At 10.9% G+C, this 15,845-nt stretch overlaps 2 protein-coding genes across 5 annotated transcripts in view; one reads left to right on the top strand and one right to left on the bottom strand.

The window, feature by feature from the left end:
* Positions 1 to 15,845, top strand: part of ARSG (arylsulfatase G) — a 131,793-nt gene that overhangs the window by 24,673 nt on the left and 91,275 nt on the right. The gene's annotated exons all lie outside the window — the stretch shown is intronic.
* SLC16A6 (solute carrier family 16 member 6) overlaps positions 1 to 15,845 on the bottom strand; it is a 33,137-nt gene that overhangs the window by 12,615 nt on the left and 4,677 nt on the right. The window contains exon 1 of one of the 4 annotated variants that reach the window (XM_033846627.2): positions 3,243 to 3,619. The exons of 2 other annotated variants lie outside the window; for them this stretch is intronic. In XM_033846627.2, coding sequence (XP_033702518.1) covers positions 3,243 to 3,418 — 176 coding nt within the window. In that variant the 5' untranslated portion in view covers positions 3,419 to 3,619. Of the gene's footprint in view, positions 1 to 499; positions 3,105 to 3,242; positions 3,620 to 15,845 lie in introns of those variants that run through there. One more of the 4 variants, XM_033846630.2, reaches the window with a different exon arrangement.

Genomic DNA, 15,845 nt, shown 5'->3' with positions numbered 1-15,845 from the left:
CTTTGCATCCCTTCCCCCCCCCCCCCAGGTACCTTGCACACAGCTTTAATTAATTCTTTCCAACAAAGTAACTGCTGGGTGCCAGGGCCTATGCTAGGGGCGACAGTGACAATACAGAGATGGCCTCTGCCTCCCTGGATGAAATTGTTTGTTGATGATAATGATAAGGAACCTTAAGACTGAAATCCCATCACATTTTAAAACCATTCAGCCATGTCCTCCCGGAGCTCAGAACATTTCTGACAAGCAGTGGCGACTAAGTCCAAGGCCAGGTCGGCACGAAGGGTGCCCATAAGACCTTAGCATTTTAAGAGAGGGCTCGGGGCCAACTTGAATAAAAACACATTGGGTAAAATTGATAAAGGCCCCAGAGAGACAGACAGAAGCCCTCTCTAGCCTAAAAGCACTGCAGGACCAAGGCGCAGAACCTTTTGGTTGGGTTGCATTTCAGAGGGTCAAGACTAGACTGCAGTTTTTGTAGGAAGACGAGGTTACCTACTATGGGAAGGCTCTGGGCGAGGCCAGCGCTTCAGTTCTGGTGATGGGTGCCCATCTCTCTCTTTCTTTGCCTGTTGCCGTCGGTGGTTTAAATGTGCAAGATGGGTGGGGCTGGAGGCCCCGGGGTGGGTGGAGTTAGAATTACAGAATGTTACAACCAAAATGGGATTTGGAGCCCATCTGGGTCCATACCCTCTTTGTAAAATCCCACTCATTTTGCAAAATGGGGAAGCCGACCCCCAGAGAGGGGAAGGGACTGGACCGAAATGGTCCAGCATCTGATCTCCTGTCTCCCCGGGGCCCCGCTGTATCAGGATGCAGAACAGCATTCTGAAGGCCAGGGAGGGGGCGTTTCCTACAGAGGTTGTGAGGACTCTTCCACCGCGTCACTGTGTGACCTGGAGAAAGTCACTGCACCTCTCTGGGCCGGAGTGCCTCACTCGTCAAATGAAGAGGCTGGCTTTGGGGGCCCTTACAGCCCCCCAGCTTCGGCAGCTGACACTTCTGTTGTTCAGCACTGAGTTCGCAACCACCCGATTGCTCAGGTGAAAACCTAGTGGCCCAAGGAGACCTGGGAGCTGGGAGGAAAGTGCAGGTGCCAGACGGTTCTTACAGACGCGGGTGTAACGGAGCCGGACGCTGGCTGGAGCTGATCTAGGACAGCCGGCTCGAAGGTGGCAGCTGTCTGACTGCTTTCCTTCTGTTCACTCTCTGAGCTCCTTCTGGGTGTTCAACTCCTTTGTTTCTTTAAACTTTACATCTGGGCTACTCCCCTGAAGCTAGATCCAAATATAACTCTCACCTGCATTCTTAGGTTTGGGGAGGACAGCTTTTTTATTGTTTTCCTGGGATCATCATAAAAGAAAGATGACACCCCAGAACCCACTGATACTCCCAAGTTTACGCCTTCATCATCCTAAAGCAGCCTATGCCCTGGTATATTGAGCTTTGAAGATCACAGTACAGAATGATAATAGAATAACCTGGTTTCTGTAACATACGGTTGAGGACGCCTTGCACACAGGGCAGTCGGCAGCTCTTTCCAGACCCAGTGCCTGGCCATGTGCCTGGCACACAGTATGTGCTCAATAAAAGTTCACTAAACAAAGCATGCGTCTTGGGGCACTCCTGAAGCAATGCACGGCTCTAGCCTCCTGAAGCCCAGTCATCAAGTGAGGAAGTCCCTGCTTGCATAATCAGTCCTTCCCCTGGACTCTTTCCTTCCTACCATCCCCTCAGCAGGACGACTGGCTTAACAAACGGGTTGGCCTCTACAAACGAAAGAGAGAAAGGCCTGTGGCTTCAAAGGCTCTAAGAATTCCAGAACATGGAAATAATGTTTTGGTTTTACGGGCATGTGAATTTCCCTGACGGGATGGGATGGGATATTCGTTTACTGTGGGGGGGATAGAGCCGAGCGAGGAGCAACCCCACGGCCTTGGGAGAATCACCTTGCTGCTTGATTTTCACTGCCAAGAGGTGAACAAGGGAGTTGAACTAGACGGAGGTGATCTCAGATCTCTTCCTGCCCTAAAAATCTACGTTTCTCTGATAGCCTTTGACCCCCACTTGCTCCAAGTTACCCTTTCATCTTTCTCAATTCATTTTTGAGTCCTTTGACGCAAGGTCCACAGGTCTGTCTCTGTGAGGCCCTTGTGCGTTATTTGTTGAATTTCTGTTTACCATTAACTGGCCTCACGCTCATGGGAAAATGACTTTGTTCCTAAGTTTCATCCTCTAAAAGCAGGGGTGAGACACAGAGGTCTGGAGGGTAAAATGCTACGATTCTGAACAGGGGTTCCTGGCAGCCATGTCGCCTTCCTCCAAATGTTCTCCCAAAGGAAGCAGAACGGACAAAATGCACTGGGTGGTTTGGAGTAATTTCCTATGAGCATTTGGTTGTCTAATCTTAAGTAAACGAGAATTCTGCCAAGGCTTGGAAATCTGCTATAGCTGGGACTCTCAACTGCGATTTGATTTCTTGAGAAAAGCTGTCCCCTGGAGGCATGAAGAATGCAAAATATTGGACTATGATAGACCGTCAGGGTGCCAGTCCAGGGTCAGATCAGAGCAAAGTTCAAAATGCAGCCTCTGGATGGGCAGCGGTGGCAGCTGCTGGTGTGGCTGGTGTGAACAAAGCCTCAGCGAGCCACTGCCAATCTCCATTCTTCTTAAAGGCGTCGCCTGGAGAACAGCTTTTGACAAGTTGTTTCCAGCCCTAGTTGTCAAAACCAGTCTGTATTTAGGTGAAGCTCACTTCAATTCTCTATTTTAAAAAAAAACAACAAAACCCCCAAACCTAACCTGGACGGCAGCCTCAGCTGCTCTGAATCCCTGGAGAGCACCGATTCACCCCCTTTTACAAGATCGTGATGTAGAAACCTATCCCCTAATTTAAGTGTCGTCCTCAGGAGTTCCACCGAGGAAAGTCCTTTTTGGGAAACCACAGAAGGAAAACTCAGGGTTGGTGGTTCTCATAGAGAAGGAGCTTTTCCACTTGGCTGCACTGTTTATTTACATACTGGAACTATCTTGGACACTTAATGATGAGAAGAGGTATTTCTGTATCCACCAGGCAGGCAGGACGTATTATTGATCGCCCCCCCCCACCCCATGACAGGGACTGGTGCTTGGACATGGGGAGATGCATCACTTAGAGATCTCTGCATAGCACTTGGGGCTGTTTTGCAAACAAGACCCTCCACCCAATGCACTTAGTATGATTTGCAAAATAGTAAGATTACCGAGAAATCCCATTCCCAGGGTAGAAACCGTCTCCTTTGAGAAAGAGCTGACACGGTGTGTCTATAACTGCAAACAAAACCAGCTTCCAGGATGACAAGGTGTCATTGCTTGCTCTTCCCCGGTTGACTCCGGGGAGCTTTTCTCTAAGACTGACGCCCCCCGTGTTTGGTGACATGTTACATGCCACCTAACAAACTTCTATCATCTGTCTGTGGGAGAGTGTGGCGGTCTGGTTTAAAAAAAAAAAAAAAAAAAAAAAAAAAAAAAAAAAAAAAAAAAAAAAAAAAAAAAAAAAAAAAAAAAAAAAAAAAAAAAAAAAAAAAAAAAAAAAAAAAAAAAAAAAAAAAAAAAAAAAAAAAAAAAAAAAAAAAAAAAAAAAAAAAAAAAAAAAAAAAAAAAAAAAAAAAAAAAAAAAAAAAAAAAAAAAAAAAAAAAAAAAAAAAAAAAAAAAAAAAAAAAAAAAAAAAAAAAAAAAAAAAAAAAAAAAAAAAAAAAAAAAAAAAAAAAAAAAAAAAAAAAAAAAAAAAAAAAAAAAAAAAAAAAAAAAAAAAAAAAAAAAAAAAAAAAAAAAAAAAAAAAAAAAAAAAAAAAAAAAAAAAAAAAAAAAAAAAAAAAAAAAAAAAAAAAAAAAAAAAAAAAAAAAAAAAAAAAAAAAAAAAAAAAAAAAAAAAAAAAAAAAAAAAAAAAAAAAAAAAAAAAAAAAAAAAAAAAAAAAAAAAAAAAAAAAAAAAAAAAAAAAAAAAAAAAAAAAAAAAAAAAAAAAAAAAAAAAAAAAAAAAAAAAAAAAAAAAAAAAAAAAAAAAAAAAAAAAAAAAAAAAAAAAAAAAAAAAAAAAAAAAAAAAAAAAAAAAAAAAAAAAAAAAAAAAAAAAAAAAAAAAAAAAAAAAAAAAAAAAAAAAAAAAAAAAAAAAAAAAAAAAAAAAAAAAAAAAAAAAAAAAAAAAAAAAAAAAAAAAAAAAAAAAAAAAAAAAAAAAAAAAAAAAAAAAAAAAAAAAAAAAAAAAAAAAAAAAAAAAAAAAAAAAAAAAAAAAAAAAAAAAAAAAAAAAAAAAAAAAAAAAAAAAAAAAAAAAAAAAAAAAAAAAAAAAAAAAAAAAAAAAAAAAAAAAAAAAAAAAAAAAAAAAAAAAAAAAAAAAAAAAAAAAAAAAAAAAAAAAAAAAAAAAAAAAAAAAAAAAAAAAAAAAAAAAAAAAAAAAAAAAAAAAAAAAAAAAAAAAAAAAAAAAAAAAAAAAAAAAAAAAAAAAAAAAAAAAAAAAAAAAAAAAAAAAAAAAAAAAAAAAAAAAGAAAAAAAAAAAAAAAAAAAAAAAAAAAAAAAAAAAAAAAAAAAAAAAAAAAAAAAAAAAAAAAAAAAAAAAAAAAAAAAAAAAAAAAAAAAAAAAAAAAAAAAAAAAAAAAAAAAAAAAAAAAAAAAAAAAAAAAAAAAAAAAAAAAAAAAAAAAAAAAAAAAAAAAAAAAAAAAAAAAAAAAAAAAAAAAAAAAAAAAAAAAAAAAAAAAAAAAAAAAAAAAAAAAAAAAAAAAAAAAAAAAAAAAAAAAAAAAAAAAAAAAAAAAAAAAAAAAAAAAAAAAAAAAAAAAAAAAAAAAAAAAAAAAAAAAAAAAAAAAAAAAAAAAAAAAAAAAAAAAAAAAAAAAAAAAAAAAAAAAAAAAAAAAAAAAAAAAAAAAAAAAAAAAAAAAAAAAAAAAAAAAAAAAAAAAAAAAAAAAAAAAAAAAAAAAAAAAAAAAAAAAAAAAAAAAAAAAAAAAAAAAAAAAAAAAAAAAAAAAAAAAAAAAAAAAAAAAAAAAAAAAAAAAAAAAAAAAAAAAAAAAAAAAAAAAAAAAAAAAAAAAAAAAAAAAAAAAAAAAAAAAAAAAAAAAAAAAAAAAAAAAAAAAAAAAAAAAAAAAAAAAAAAAAAAAAAAAAAAAAAAAAAAAAAAAAAAAAAAAAAAAAAAAAAAAAAAAAAAAAAAAAAAAAAAAAAAAAAAAAAAAAAAAAAAAAAAAAAAAAAAAAAAAAAAAAAAAAAAAAAAAAAAAAAAAAAAAAAAAAAAAAAAAAAAAAAAAAAAAAAAAAAAAAAAAAAAAAAAAAAAAAAAAAAAAAAAAAAAAAAAAAAAAAAAAAAAAAAAAAAAAAAAAAAAAAAAAAAAAAAAAAAAAAAAAAAAAAAAAAAAAAAAAAAAAAAAAAAAAAAAAAAAAAAAAAAAAAAAAAAAAAAAAAAAAAAAAAAAAAAAAAAAAAAAAAAAAAAAAAAAAAAAAAAAAAAAAAAAAAAAAAAAAAAAAAAAAAAAAAAAAAAAAAAAAAAAAAAAAAAAAAAAAAAAAAAAAAAAAAAAAAAAAAAAAAAAAAAAAAAAAAAAAAAAAAAAAAAAAAAAAAAAAAAAAAAAAAAAAAAAAAAAAAAAAAAAAAAAAAAAAAAAAAAAAAAAAAAAAAAAAAAAAAAAAAAAAAAAAAAAAAAAAAAAAAAAAAAAAAAAAAAAAAAAAAAAAAAAAAAAAAAAAAAAAAAAAAAAAAAAAAAAAAAAAAAAAAAAAAAAAAAAAAAAAAAAAAAAAAAAAAAAAAAAAAAAAAAAAAAAAAAAAAAAAAAAAAAAAAAAAAAAAAAAAAAAAAAAAAAAAAAAAAAAAAAAAAAAAAAAAAAAAAAAAAAAAAAAAAAAAAAAAAAAAAAAAAAAAAAAAAAAAAAAAAAAAAAAAAAAAAAAAAAAAAAAAAAAAAAAAAAAAAAAAAAAAAAAAAAAAAAAAAAAAAAAAAAAAAAAAAAAAAAAAAAAAAAAAAAAAAAAAAAAAAAAAAAAAAAAAAAAAAAAAAAAAAAAAAAAAAAAAAAAAAAAAAAAAAAAAAAAAAAAAAAAAAAAAAAAAAAAAAAAAAAAAAAAAAAAAAAAAAAAAAAAAAAAAAAAAAAAAAAAAAAAAAAAAAAAAAAAAAAAAAAAAAAAAAAAAAAAAAAAAAAAAAAAAAAAAAAAAAAAAAAAAAAAAAAAAAAAAAAAAAAAAAAAAAAAAAAAAAAAAAAAAAAAAAAAAAAAAAAAAAAAAAAAAAAAAAAAAAAAAAAAAAAAAAAAAAAAAAAAAAAAAAAAAAAAAAAAAAAAAAAAAAAAAAAAAAAAAAAAAAAAAAAAAAAAAAAAAAAAAAAAAAAAAAAAAAAAAAAAAAAAAAAAAAAAAAAAAAAAAAAAAAAAAAAAAAAAAAAAAAAAAAAAAAAAAAAAAAAAAAAAAAAAAAAAAAAAAAAAAAAAAAAAAAAAAAAAAAAAAAAAAAAAAAAAAAAAAAAAAAAAAAAAAAAAAAAAAAAAAAAAAAAAAAAAAAAAAAAAAAAAAAAAAAAAAAAAAAAAAAAAAAAAAAAAAAAAAAAAAAAAAAAAAAAAAAAAAAAAAAAAAAAAAAAAAAAAAAAAAAAAAAAAAAAAAAAAAAAAAAAAAAAAAAAAAAAAAAAAAAAAAAAAAAAAAAAAAAAAAAAAAAAAAAAAAAAAAAAAAAAAAAAAAAAAAAAAAAAAAAAAAAAAAAAAAAAAAAAAAAAAAAAAAAAAAAAAAAAAAAAAAAAAAAAAAAAAAAAAAAAAAAAAAAAAAAAAAAAAAAAAAAAAAAAAAAAAAAAAAAAAAAAAAAAAAAAAAAAAAAAAAAAAAAAAAAAAAAAAAAAAAAAAAAAAAAAAAAAAAAAAAAAAAAAAAAAAAAAAAAAAAAAAAAAAAAAAAAAAAAAAAAAAAAAAAAAAAAAAAAAAAAAAAAAAAAAAAAAAAAAAAAAAAAAAAAAAAAAAAAAAAAAAAAAAAAAAAAAAAAAAAAAAAAAAAAAAAAAAAAAAAAAAAAAAAAAAAAAAAAAAAAAAAAAAAAAAAAAAAAAAAAAAAAAAAAAAAAAAAAAAAAAAAAAAAAAAAAAAAAAAAAAAAAAAAAAAAAAAAAAAAAAAAAAAAAAAAAAAAAAAAAAAAAAAAAAAAAAAAAAAAAAAAAAAAAAAAAAAAAAAAAAAAAAAAAAAAAAAAAAAAAAAAAAAAAAAAAAAAAAAAAAAAAAAAAAAAAAAAAAAAAAAAAAAAAAAAAAAAAAAAAAAAAAAAAAAAAAAAAAAAAAAAAAAAAAAAAAAAAAAAAAAAAAAAAAAAAAAAAAAAAAAAAAAAAAAAAAAAAAAAAAAAAAAAAAAAAAAAAAAAAAAAAAAAAAAAAAAAAAAAAAAAAAAAAAAAAAAAAAAAAAAAAAAAAAAAAAAAAAAAAAAAAAAAAAAAAAAAAAAAAAAAAAAAAAAAAAAAAAAAAAAAAAAAAAAAAAAAAAAAAAAAAAAAAAAAAAAAAAAAAAAAAAAAAAAAAAAAAAAAAAAAAAAAAAAAAAAAAAAAAAAAAAAAAAAAAAAAAAAAAAAAAAAAAAAAAAAAAAAAAAAAAAAAAAAAAAAAAAAAAAAAAAAAAAAAAAAAAAAAAAAAAAAAAAAAAAAAAAAAAAAAAAAAAAAAAAAAAAAAAAAAAAAAAAAAAAAAAAAAAAAAAAAAAAAAAAAAAAAAAAAAAAAAAAAAAAAAAAAAAAAAAAAAAAAAAAAAAAAAAAAAAAAAAAAAAAAAAAAAAAAAAAAAAAAAAAAAAAAAAAAAAAAAAAAAAAAAAAAAAAAAAAAAAAAAAAAAAAAAAAAAAAAAAAAAAAAAAAAAAAAAAAAAAAAAAAAAAAAAAAAAAAAAAAAAAAAAAAAAAAAAAAAAAAAAAAAAAAAAAAAAAAAAAAAAAAAAAAAAAAAAAAAAAAAAAAAAAAAAAAAAAAAAAAAAAAAAAAAAAAAAAAAAAAAAAAAAAAAAAAAAAAAAAAAAAAAAAAAAAAAAAAAAAAAAAAAAAAAAAAAAAAAAAAAAAAAAAAAAAAAAAAAAAAAAAAAAAAAAAAAAAAAAAAAAAAAAAAAAAAAAAAAAAAAAAAAAAAAAAAAAAAAAAAAAAAAAAAAAAAAAAAAAAAAAAAAAAAAAAAAAAAAAAAAAAAAAAAAAAAAAAAAAAAAAAAAAAAAAAAAAAAAAAAAAAAAAAAAAAAAAAAAAAAAAAAAAAAAAAAAAAAAAAAAAAAAAAAAAAAAAAAAAAAAAAAAAAAAAAAAAAAAAAAAAAAAAAAAAAAAAAAAAAAAAAAAAAAAAAAAAAAAAAAAAAAAAAAAAAAAAAAAAAAAAAAAAAAAAAAAAAAAAAAAAAAAAAAAAAAAAAAAAAAAAAAAAAAAAAAAAAAAAAAAAAAAAAAAAAAAAAAAAAAAAAAAAAAAAAAAAAAAAAAAAAAAAAAAAAAAAAAAAAAAAAAAAAAAAAAAAAAAAAAAAAAAAAAAAAAAAAAAAAAAAAAAAAAAAAAAAAAAAAAAAAAAAAAAAAAAAAAAAAAAAAAAAAAAAAAAAAAAAAAAAAAAAAAAAAAAAAAAAAAAAAAAAAAAAAAAAAAAAAAAAAAAAAAAAAAAAAAAAAAAAAAAAAAAAAAAAAAAAAAAAAAAAAAAAAAAAAAAAAAAAAAAAAAAAAAAAAAAAAAAAAAAAAAAAAAAAAAAAAAAAAAAAAAAAAAAAAAAAAAAAAAAAAAAAAAAAAAAAAAAAAAAAAAAAAAAAAAAAAAAAAAAAAAAAAAAAAAAAAAAAAAAAAAAAAAAAAAAAAAAAAAAAAAAAAAAAAAAAAAAAAAAAAAAAAAAAAAAAAAAAAAAAAAAAAAAAAAAAAAAAAAAAAAAAAAAAAAAAAAAAAAAAAAAAAAAAAAAAAAAAAAAAAAAAAAAAAAAAAAAAAAAAAAAAAAAAAAAAAAAAAAAAAAAAAAAAAAAAAAAAAAAAAAAAAAAAAAAAAAAAAAAAAAAAAAAAAAAAAAAAAAAAAAAAAAAAAAAAAAAAAAAAAAAAAAAAAAAAAAAAAAAAAAAAAAAAAAAAAAAAAAAAAAAAAAAAAAAAAAAAAAAAAAAAAAAAAAAAAAAAAAAAAAAAAAAAAAAAAAAAAAAAAAAAAAAAAAAAAAAAAAAAAAAAAAAAAAAAAAAAAAAAAAAAAAAAAAAAAAAAAAAAAAAAAAAAAAAAAAAAAAAAAAAAAAAAAAAAAAAAAAAAAAAAAAAAAAAAAAAAAAAAAAAAAAAAAAAAAAAAAAAAAAAAAAAAAAAAAAAAAAAAAAAAAAAAAAAAAAAAAAAAAAAAAAAAAAAAAAAAAAAAAAAAAAAAAAAAAAAAAAAAAAAAAAAAAAAAAAAAAAAAAAAAAAAAAAAAAAAAAAAAAAAAAAAAAAAAAAAAAAAAAAAAAAAAAAAAAAAAAAAAAAAAAAAAAAAAAAAAAAAAAAAAAAAAAAAAAAAAAAAAAAAAAAAAAAAAAAAAAAAAAAAAAAAAAAAAAAAAAAAAAAAAAAAAAAAAAAAAAAAAAAAAAAAAAAAAAAAAAAAAAAAAAAAAAAAAAAAAAAAAAAAAAAAAAAAAAAAAAAAAAAAAAAAAAAAAAAAAAAAAAAAAAAAAAAAAAAAAAAAAAAAAAAAAAAAAAAAAAAAAAAAAAAAAAAAAAAAAAAAAAAAAAAAAAAAAAAAAAAAAAAAAAAAAAAAAAAAAAAAAAAAAAAAAAAAAAAAAAAAAAAAAAAAAAAAAAAAAAAAAAAAAAAAAAAAAAAAAAAAAAAAAAAAAAAAAAAAAAAAAAAAAAAAAAAAAAAAAAAAAAAAAAAAAAAAAAAAAAAAAAAAAAAAAAAAAAAAAAAAAAAAAAAAAAAAAAAAAAAAAAAAAAAAAAAAAAAAAAAAAAAAAAAAAAAAAAAAAAAAAAAAAAAAAAAAAAAAAAAAAAAAAAAAAAAAAAAAAAAAAAAAAAAATAAAAAAAAAAAAAAAAAAAAAAAAAAAAAAAAAAAAAAAAAAAAAAAAAAAAAAAAAAAAAAAAAAAAAAAAAAAAAAAAAAAAAAAAAAAAAAAAAAAAAAAAAAAAAAAAAAAAAAAAAAAAAAAAAAAAAAAAAAAAAAAAAAAAAAAAAAAAAAAAAAAAAAAAAAAAAAAAAAAAAAAAAAAAAAAAAAAAAAAAAAAAAAAAAAAAAAAAAAAAAAAAAAAAAAAAAAAAAAAAAAAAAAAAAAAAAAAAAAAAAAAAAAAAAAAAAAAAAAAAAAAAAAAAAAAAAAAAAAAAAAAAAAAAAAAAAAAAAAAAAAAAAAAAAAAAAAAAAAAAAAAAAAAAAAAAAAAAAAAAAAAAAAAAAAAAAAAAAAAAAAAAAAAAAAAAAAAAAAAAAAAAAAAAAAAAAAAAAAAAAAAAAAAAAAAAAAAAAAAAAAAAAAAAAAAAAAAAAAAAAAAAAAAAAAAAAAAAAAAAAAAAAAAAAAAAAAAAAAAAAAAAAAAAAAAAAAAAAAAAAAAAAAAAAAAAAAAAAAAAAAAAAAAAAAAAAAAAAAAAAAAAAAAAAAAAAAAAAAAAAAAAAAAAAAAAAAAAAAAAAAAAAAAAAAAAAAAAAAAAAAAAAAAAAAAAAAAAAAAAAAAAAAAAAAAAAAAAAAAAAAAAAAAAAAAAAAAAAAAAAAAAAAAAAAAAAAAAAAAAAAAAAAAAAAAAAAAAAAAAAAAAAAAAAAAAAAAAAAAAAAAAAAAAAAAAAAAAAAAAAAAAAAAAAAAAAAAAAAAAAAAAAAAAAAAAAAAAAAAAAAAAAAAAAAAAAAAAAAAAAAAAAAAAAAAAAAAAAAAAAAAAAAAAAAAAAAAAAAAAAAAAAAAAAAAAAAAAAAAAAAAAAAAAAAAAAAAAAAAAAAAAAAAAAAAAAAAAAAAAAAAAAAAAAAAAAAAAAAAAAAAAAAAAAAAAAAAAAAAAAAAAAAAAAAAAAAAAAAAAAAAAAAAAAAAAAAAAAAAAAAAAAAAAAAAAAAAAAAAAAAAAAAAAAAAAAAAAAAAAAAAAAAAAAAAAAAAAAAAAAAAAAAAAAAAAAAAAAAAAAAAAAAAAAAAAAAAAAAAAAAAAAAAAAAAAAAAAAAAAAAAAAAAAAAAAAAAAAAAAAAAAAAAAAAAAAAAAAAAAAAAAAAAAAAAAAAAAAAAAAAAAAAAAAAAAAAAAAAAAAAAAAAAAAAAAAAAAAAAAAAAAAAAAAAAAAAAAAAAAAAAAAAAAAAAAAAAAAAAAAAAAAAAAAAAAAAAAAAAAAAAAAAAAAAAAAAAAAAAAAAAAAAAAAAAAAAAAAAAAAAAAAAAAAAAAAAAAAAAAAAAAAAAAAAAAAAAAAAAAAAAAAAAAAAAAAAAAAAAAAAAAAAAAAAAAAAAAAAAAAAAAAAAAAAAAAAAAAAAAAAAAAAAAAAAAAAAAAAAAAAAAAAAAAAAAAAAAAAAAAAAAAAAAAAAAAAAAAAAAAAAAAAAAAAAAAAAAAAAAAAAAAAAAAAAAAAAAAAAAAAAAAAAAAAAAAAAAAAAAAAAAAAAAAAAAAAAAAAAAAAAAAAAAAAAAAAAAAAAAAAAAAAAAAAAAAAAAAAAAAAAAAAAAAAAAAAAAAAAAAAAAAAAAAAAAAAAAAAAAAAAAAAAAAAAAAAAAAAAAAAAAAAAAAAAAAAAAAAAAAAAAAAAAAAAAAAAAAAAAAAAAAAAAAAAAAAAAAAAAAAAAAAAAAAAAAAAAAAAAAAAAAAAAAAAAAAAAAAAAAAAAAAAAAAAAAAAAAAAAAAAAAAAAAAAAAAAAAAAAAAAAAAAAAAAAAAAAAAAAAAAAAAAAAAAAAAAAAAAAAAAAAAAAAAAAAAAAAAAAAAAAAAAAAAAAAAAAAAAAAAAAAAAAAAAAAAAAAAAAAAAAAAAAAAAAAAAAAAAAAAAAAAAAAAAAAAAAAAAAAAAAAAAAAAAAAAAAAAAAAAAAAAAAAAAAAAAAAAAAAAAAAAAAAAAAAAAAAAAAAAAAAAAAAAAAAAAAAAAAAAAAAAAAAAAAAAAAAAAAAAAAAAAAAAAAAAAAAAAAAAAAAAAAAAAAAAAAAAAAAAAAAAAAAAAAAAAAAAAAAAAAAAAAAAAAAAAAAAAAAAAAAAAAAAAAAAAAAAAAAAAAAAAAAAAAAAAAAAAAAAAAAAAAAAAAAAAAAAAAAAAAAAAAAAAAAAAAAAAAAAAAAAAAAAAAAAAAAAAAAAAAAAAAAAAAAAAAAAAAAAAAAAAAAAAAAAAAAAAAAAAAAAAAAAAAAAAAAAAAAAAAAAAAAAAAAAAAAAAAAAAAAAAAAAAAAAAAAAAAAAAAAAAAAAAAAAAAAAAAAAAAAAAAAAAAAAAAAAAAAAAAAAAAAAAAAAAAAAAAAAAAAAAAAAAAAAAAAAAAAAAAAAAAAAAAAAAAAAAAAAAAAAAAAAAAAAAAAAAAAAAAAAAAAAAAAAAAAAAAAAAAAAAAAAAAAAAAAAAAAAAAAAAAAAAAAAAAAAAAAAAAAAAAAAAAAAAAAAAAAAAAAAAAAAAAAAAAAAAAAAAAAAAAAAAAAAAAAAAAAAAAAAAAAAAAAAAAAAAAAAAAAAAAAAAAAAAAAAAAAAAAAAAAAAAAAAAAAAAAAAAAAAAAAAAAATAAAAAAAAAAAAAAAAAAAAAAAAAAAAAAAAAAAAAAAAAAAAAAAAAAAAAAAAAAAAAAAAAAAAAAAAAAAAAAAAAAAAAAAAAAAAAAAAAAAAAAAAAAAAAAAAAAAAAAAAAAAAAAAAAAAAAAAAAAAAAAAAAAAAAAAAAAAAAAAAAAAAAAAAAAAAAAAAAAAAAAAAAAAAAAAAAAAAAAAAAAAAAAAAAAAAAAAAAAAAAAAAAAAAAAAAAAAAAAAAAAAAAAAAAAAAAAAAAAAAAAAAAAAAAAAAAAAAAAAAAAAAAAAAAAAAAAAAAAAAAAAAAAAAAAAAAAAAAAAAAAAAAAAAAAAAAAAAAAAAAAAAAAAAAAAAAAAAAAAAAAAAAAAAAAAAAAAAAAAAAAAAAAAAAAAAAAAAAAAAAAAAAAAAAAAAAAAAAAAAAAAAAAAAAAAAAAAAAAAAAAAAAAAAAAAAAAAAAAAAAAAAAAAAAAAAAAAAAAAAAAAAAAAAAAAAAAAAAAAAAAAAAAAAAAAAAAAAAAAAAAAAAAAAAAAAAAAAAAAAAAAAAAAAAAAAAAAAAAAAAAAAAAAAAAAAAAAAAAAAAAAAAAAAAAAAAAAAAAAAAAAAAAAAAAAAAAAAAAAAAAAAAAAAAAAAAAAAAAAAAAAAAAAAAAAAAAAAAAAAAAAAAAAAAAAAAAAAAAAAAAAAAAAAAAAAAAAAAAAAAAAAAAAAAAAAAAAAAAAAAAAAAAAAAAAAAAAAAAAAAAAAAAAAAAAAAAAAAAAAAAAAAAAAAAAAAAAAAAAAAAAAAAAAAAAAAAAAAAAAAAAAAAAAAAAAAAAAAAAAAAAAAAAAAAAAAAAAAAAAAAAAAAAAAAAAAAAAAAAAAAAAAAAAAAAAAAAAAAAAAAAAAAAAAAAAAAAAAAAAAAAAAAAAAAAAAAAAAAAAAAAAAAAAAAAAAAAAAAAAAAAAAAAAAAAAAAAAAAAAAAAAAAAAAAAAAAAAAAAAAAAAAAAAAAAAAAAAAAAAAAAAAAAAAAAAAAAAAAAAAAAAAAAAAAAAAAAAAAAAAAAAAAAAAAAAAAAAAAAAAAAAAAAAAAAAAAAAAAAAAAAAAAAAAAAAAAAAAAAAAAAAAAAAAAAAAAAAAAAAAAAAAAAAAAAAAAAAAAAAAAAAAAAAAAAAAAAAAAAAAAAAAAAAAAAAAAAAAAAAAAAAAAAAAAAAAAAAAAAAAAAAAAAAAAAAAAAAAAAAAAAAAAAAAAAAAAAAAAAAAAAAAAAAAAAAAAAAAAAAAAAAAAAAAAAAAAAAAAAAAAAAAAAAAAAAAAAAAAAAAAAAAAAAAAAAAAAAAAAAAAAAAAAAAAAAAAAAAAAAAAAAAAAAAAAAAAAAAAAAAAAAAAAAAAAAAAAAAAAAAAAAAAAAAAAAAAAAAAAAAAAAAAAAAAAAAAAAAAAAAAAAAAAAAAAAAAAAAAAAAAAAAAAAAAAAAAAAAAAAAAAAAAAAAAAAAAAAAAAAAAAAAAAAAAAAAAAAAAAAAAAAAAAAAAAAAAAAAAAAAAAAAAAAAAAAAAAAAAAAAAAAAAAAAAAAAAAAAAAAAAAAAAAAAAAAAAAAAAAAAAAAAAAAAAAAAAAAAAAAAAAAAAAAAAAAAAAAAAAAAAAAAAAAAAAAAAAAAAAAAAAAAAAAAAAAAAAAAAAAAAAAAAAAAAAAAAAAAAAAAAAAAAAAAAAAAAAAAAAAAAAAAAAAAAAAAAAAAAAAAAAAAAAAAAAAAAAAAAAAAAAAAAAAAAAAAAAAAAAAAAAAAAAAAAAAAAAAAAAAAAAAAAAAAAAAAAAAAAAAAAAAAAAAAAAAAAAAAAAAAAAAAAAAAAAAAAAAAAAAAAAAAAAAAAAAAAAAAAAAAAAAAAAAAAAAAAAAAAAAAAAAAAAAAAAAAAAAAAAAAAAAAAAAAAAAAAAAAAAAAAAAAAAAAAAAAAAAAAAAAAAAAAAAAAAAAAAAAAAAAAAAAAAAAAAAAAAAAAAAAAAAAAAAAAAAAAAAAAAAAAAAAAAAAAAAAAAAAAAAAAAAAAAAAAAAAAAAAAAAAAAAAAAAAAAAAAAAAAAAAAAAAAAAAAAAAAAAAAAAAAAAAAAAAAAAAAAAAAAAAAAAAAAAAAAAAAAAAAAAAAAAAAAAAAAAAAAAAAAAAAAAAAAAAAAAAAAAAAAAAAAAAAAAAAAAAAAAAAAAAAAAAAAAAAAAAAAAAAAAAAAAAAAAAAAAAAAAAAAAAAAAAAAAAAAAAAAAAAAAAAAAAAAAAAAAAAAAAAAAAAAAAAAAAAAAAAAAAAAAAAAAAAAAAAAAAAAAAAAAAAAAAAAAAAAAAAAAAAAAAAAAAAAAAAAAAAAAAAAAAAAAAAAAAAAAAAAAAAAAAAAAAAAAAAAAAAAAAAAAAAAAAAAAAAAAAAAAAAAAAAAAAAAAAAAAAAAAAAAAAAAAAAAAAAAAAAAAAAAAAAAAAAAAAAAAAAAAAAAAAAAAAAAAAAAAAAAAAAAAAAAAAAAAAAAAAAAAAAAAAAAAAAAAAAAAAAAAAAAAAAAAAAAAAAAAAAAAAAAAAAAAAAAAAAAAAAAAAAAAAAAAAAAAAAAAAAAAAAAAAAAAAAAAAAAAAAAAAAAAAAAAAAAAAAAAAAAAAAAAAAAAAAAAAAAAAAAAAAAAAAAAAAAAAAAAAAAAAAAAAAAAAAAAAAAAAAAAAAAAAAAAAAAAAAAAAAAAAAAAAAAAAAAAAAAAAAAAAAAAAAAAAAAAAAAAAAAAAAAAAAAAAAAAAAAAAAAAAAAAAAAAAAAAAAAAAAAAAAAAAAAAAAAAAAAAAAAAAAAAAAAAAAAAAAAAAAAAAAAAAAAAAAAAAAAAAAAAAAAAAAAAAAAAAAAAAAAAAAAAAAAAAAAAAAAAAAAAAAAAAAAAAAAAAAAAAAAAAAAAAAAAAAAAAAAAAAAAAAAAAAAAAAAAAAAAAAAAAAAAAAAAAAAAAAAAAAAAAAAAAAAAAAAAAAAAAAAAAAAAAAAAAAAAAAAAAAAAAAAAAAAAAAAAAAAAAAAAAAAAAAAAAAAAAAAAAAAAAAAAAAAAAAAAAAAAAAAAAAAAAAAAAAAAAAAAAAAAAAAAAAAAAAAAAAAAAAAAAAAAAAAAAAAAAAAAAAAAAAAAAAAAAAAAAAAAAAAAAAAAAAAAAAAAAAAAAAAAAAAAAAAAAAAAAAAAAAAAAAAAAAAAAAAAAAAAAAAAAAAAAAAAAAAAAAAAAAAAAAAAAAAAAAAAAAAAAAAAAAAAAAAAAAAAAAAAAAAAAAAAAAAAAAAAAAAAAAAAAAAAAAAAA

This window comes from Tursiops truncatus, chromosome 20 (genome assembly GCF_011762595.2).
Source record: "Tursiops truncatus isolate mTurTru1 chromosome 20, mTurTru1.mat.Y, whole genome shotgun sequence".
In the NCBI taxonomy this organism is placed as follows: Eukaryota; Metazoa; Chordata; class Mammalia; order Artiodactyla; family Delphinidae; genus Tursiops; species Tursiops truncatus.
The sequence above is the reverse complement of the archived record's forward strand: the minus strand, read 5'-3'. Positions and strand labels throughout refer to the sequence as shown.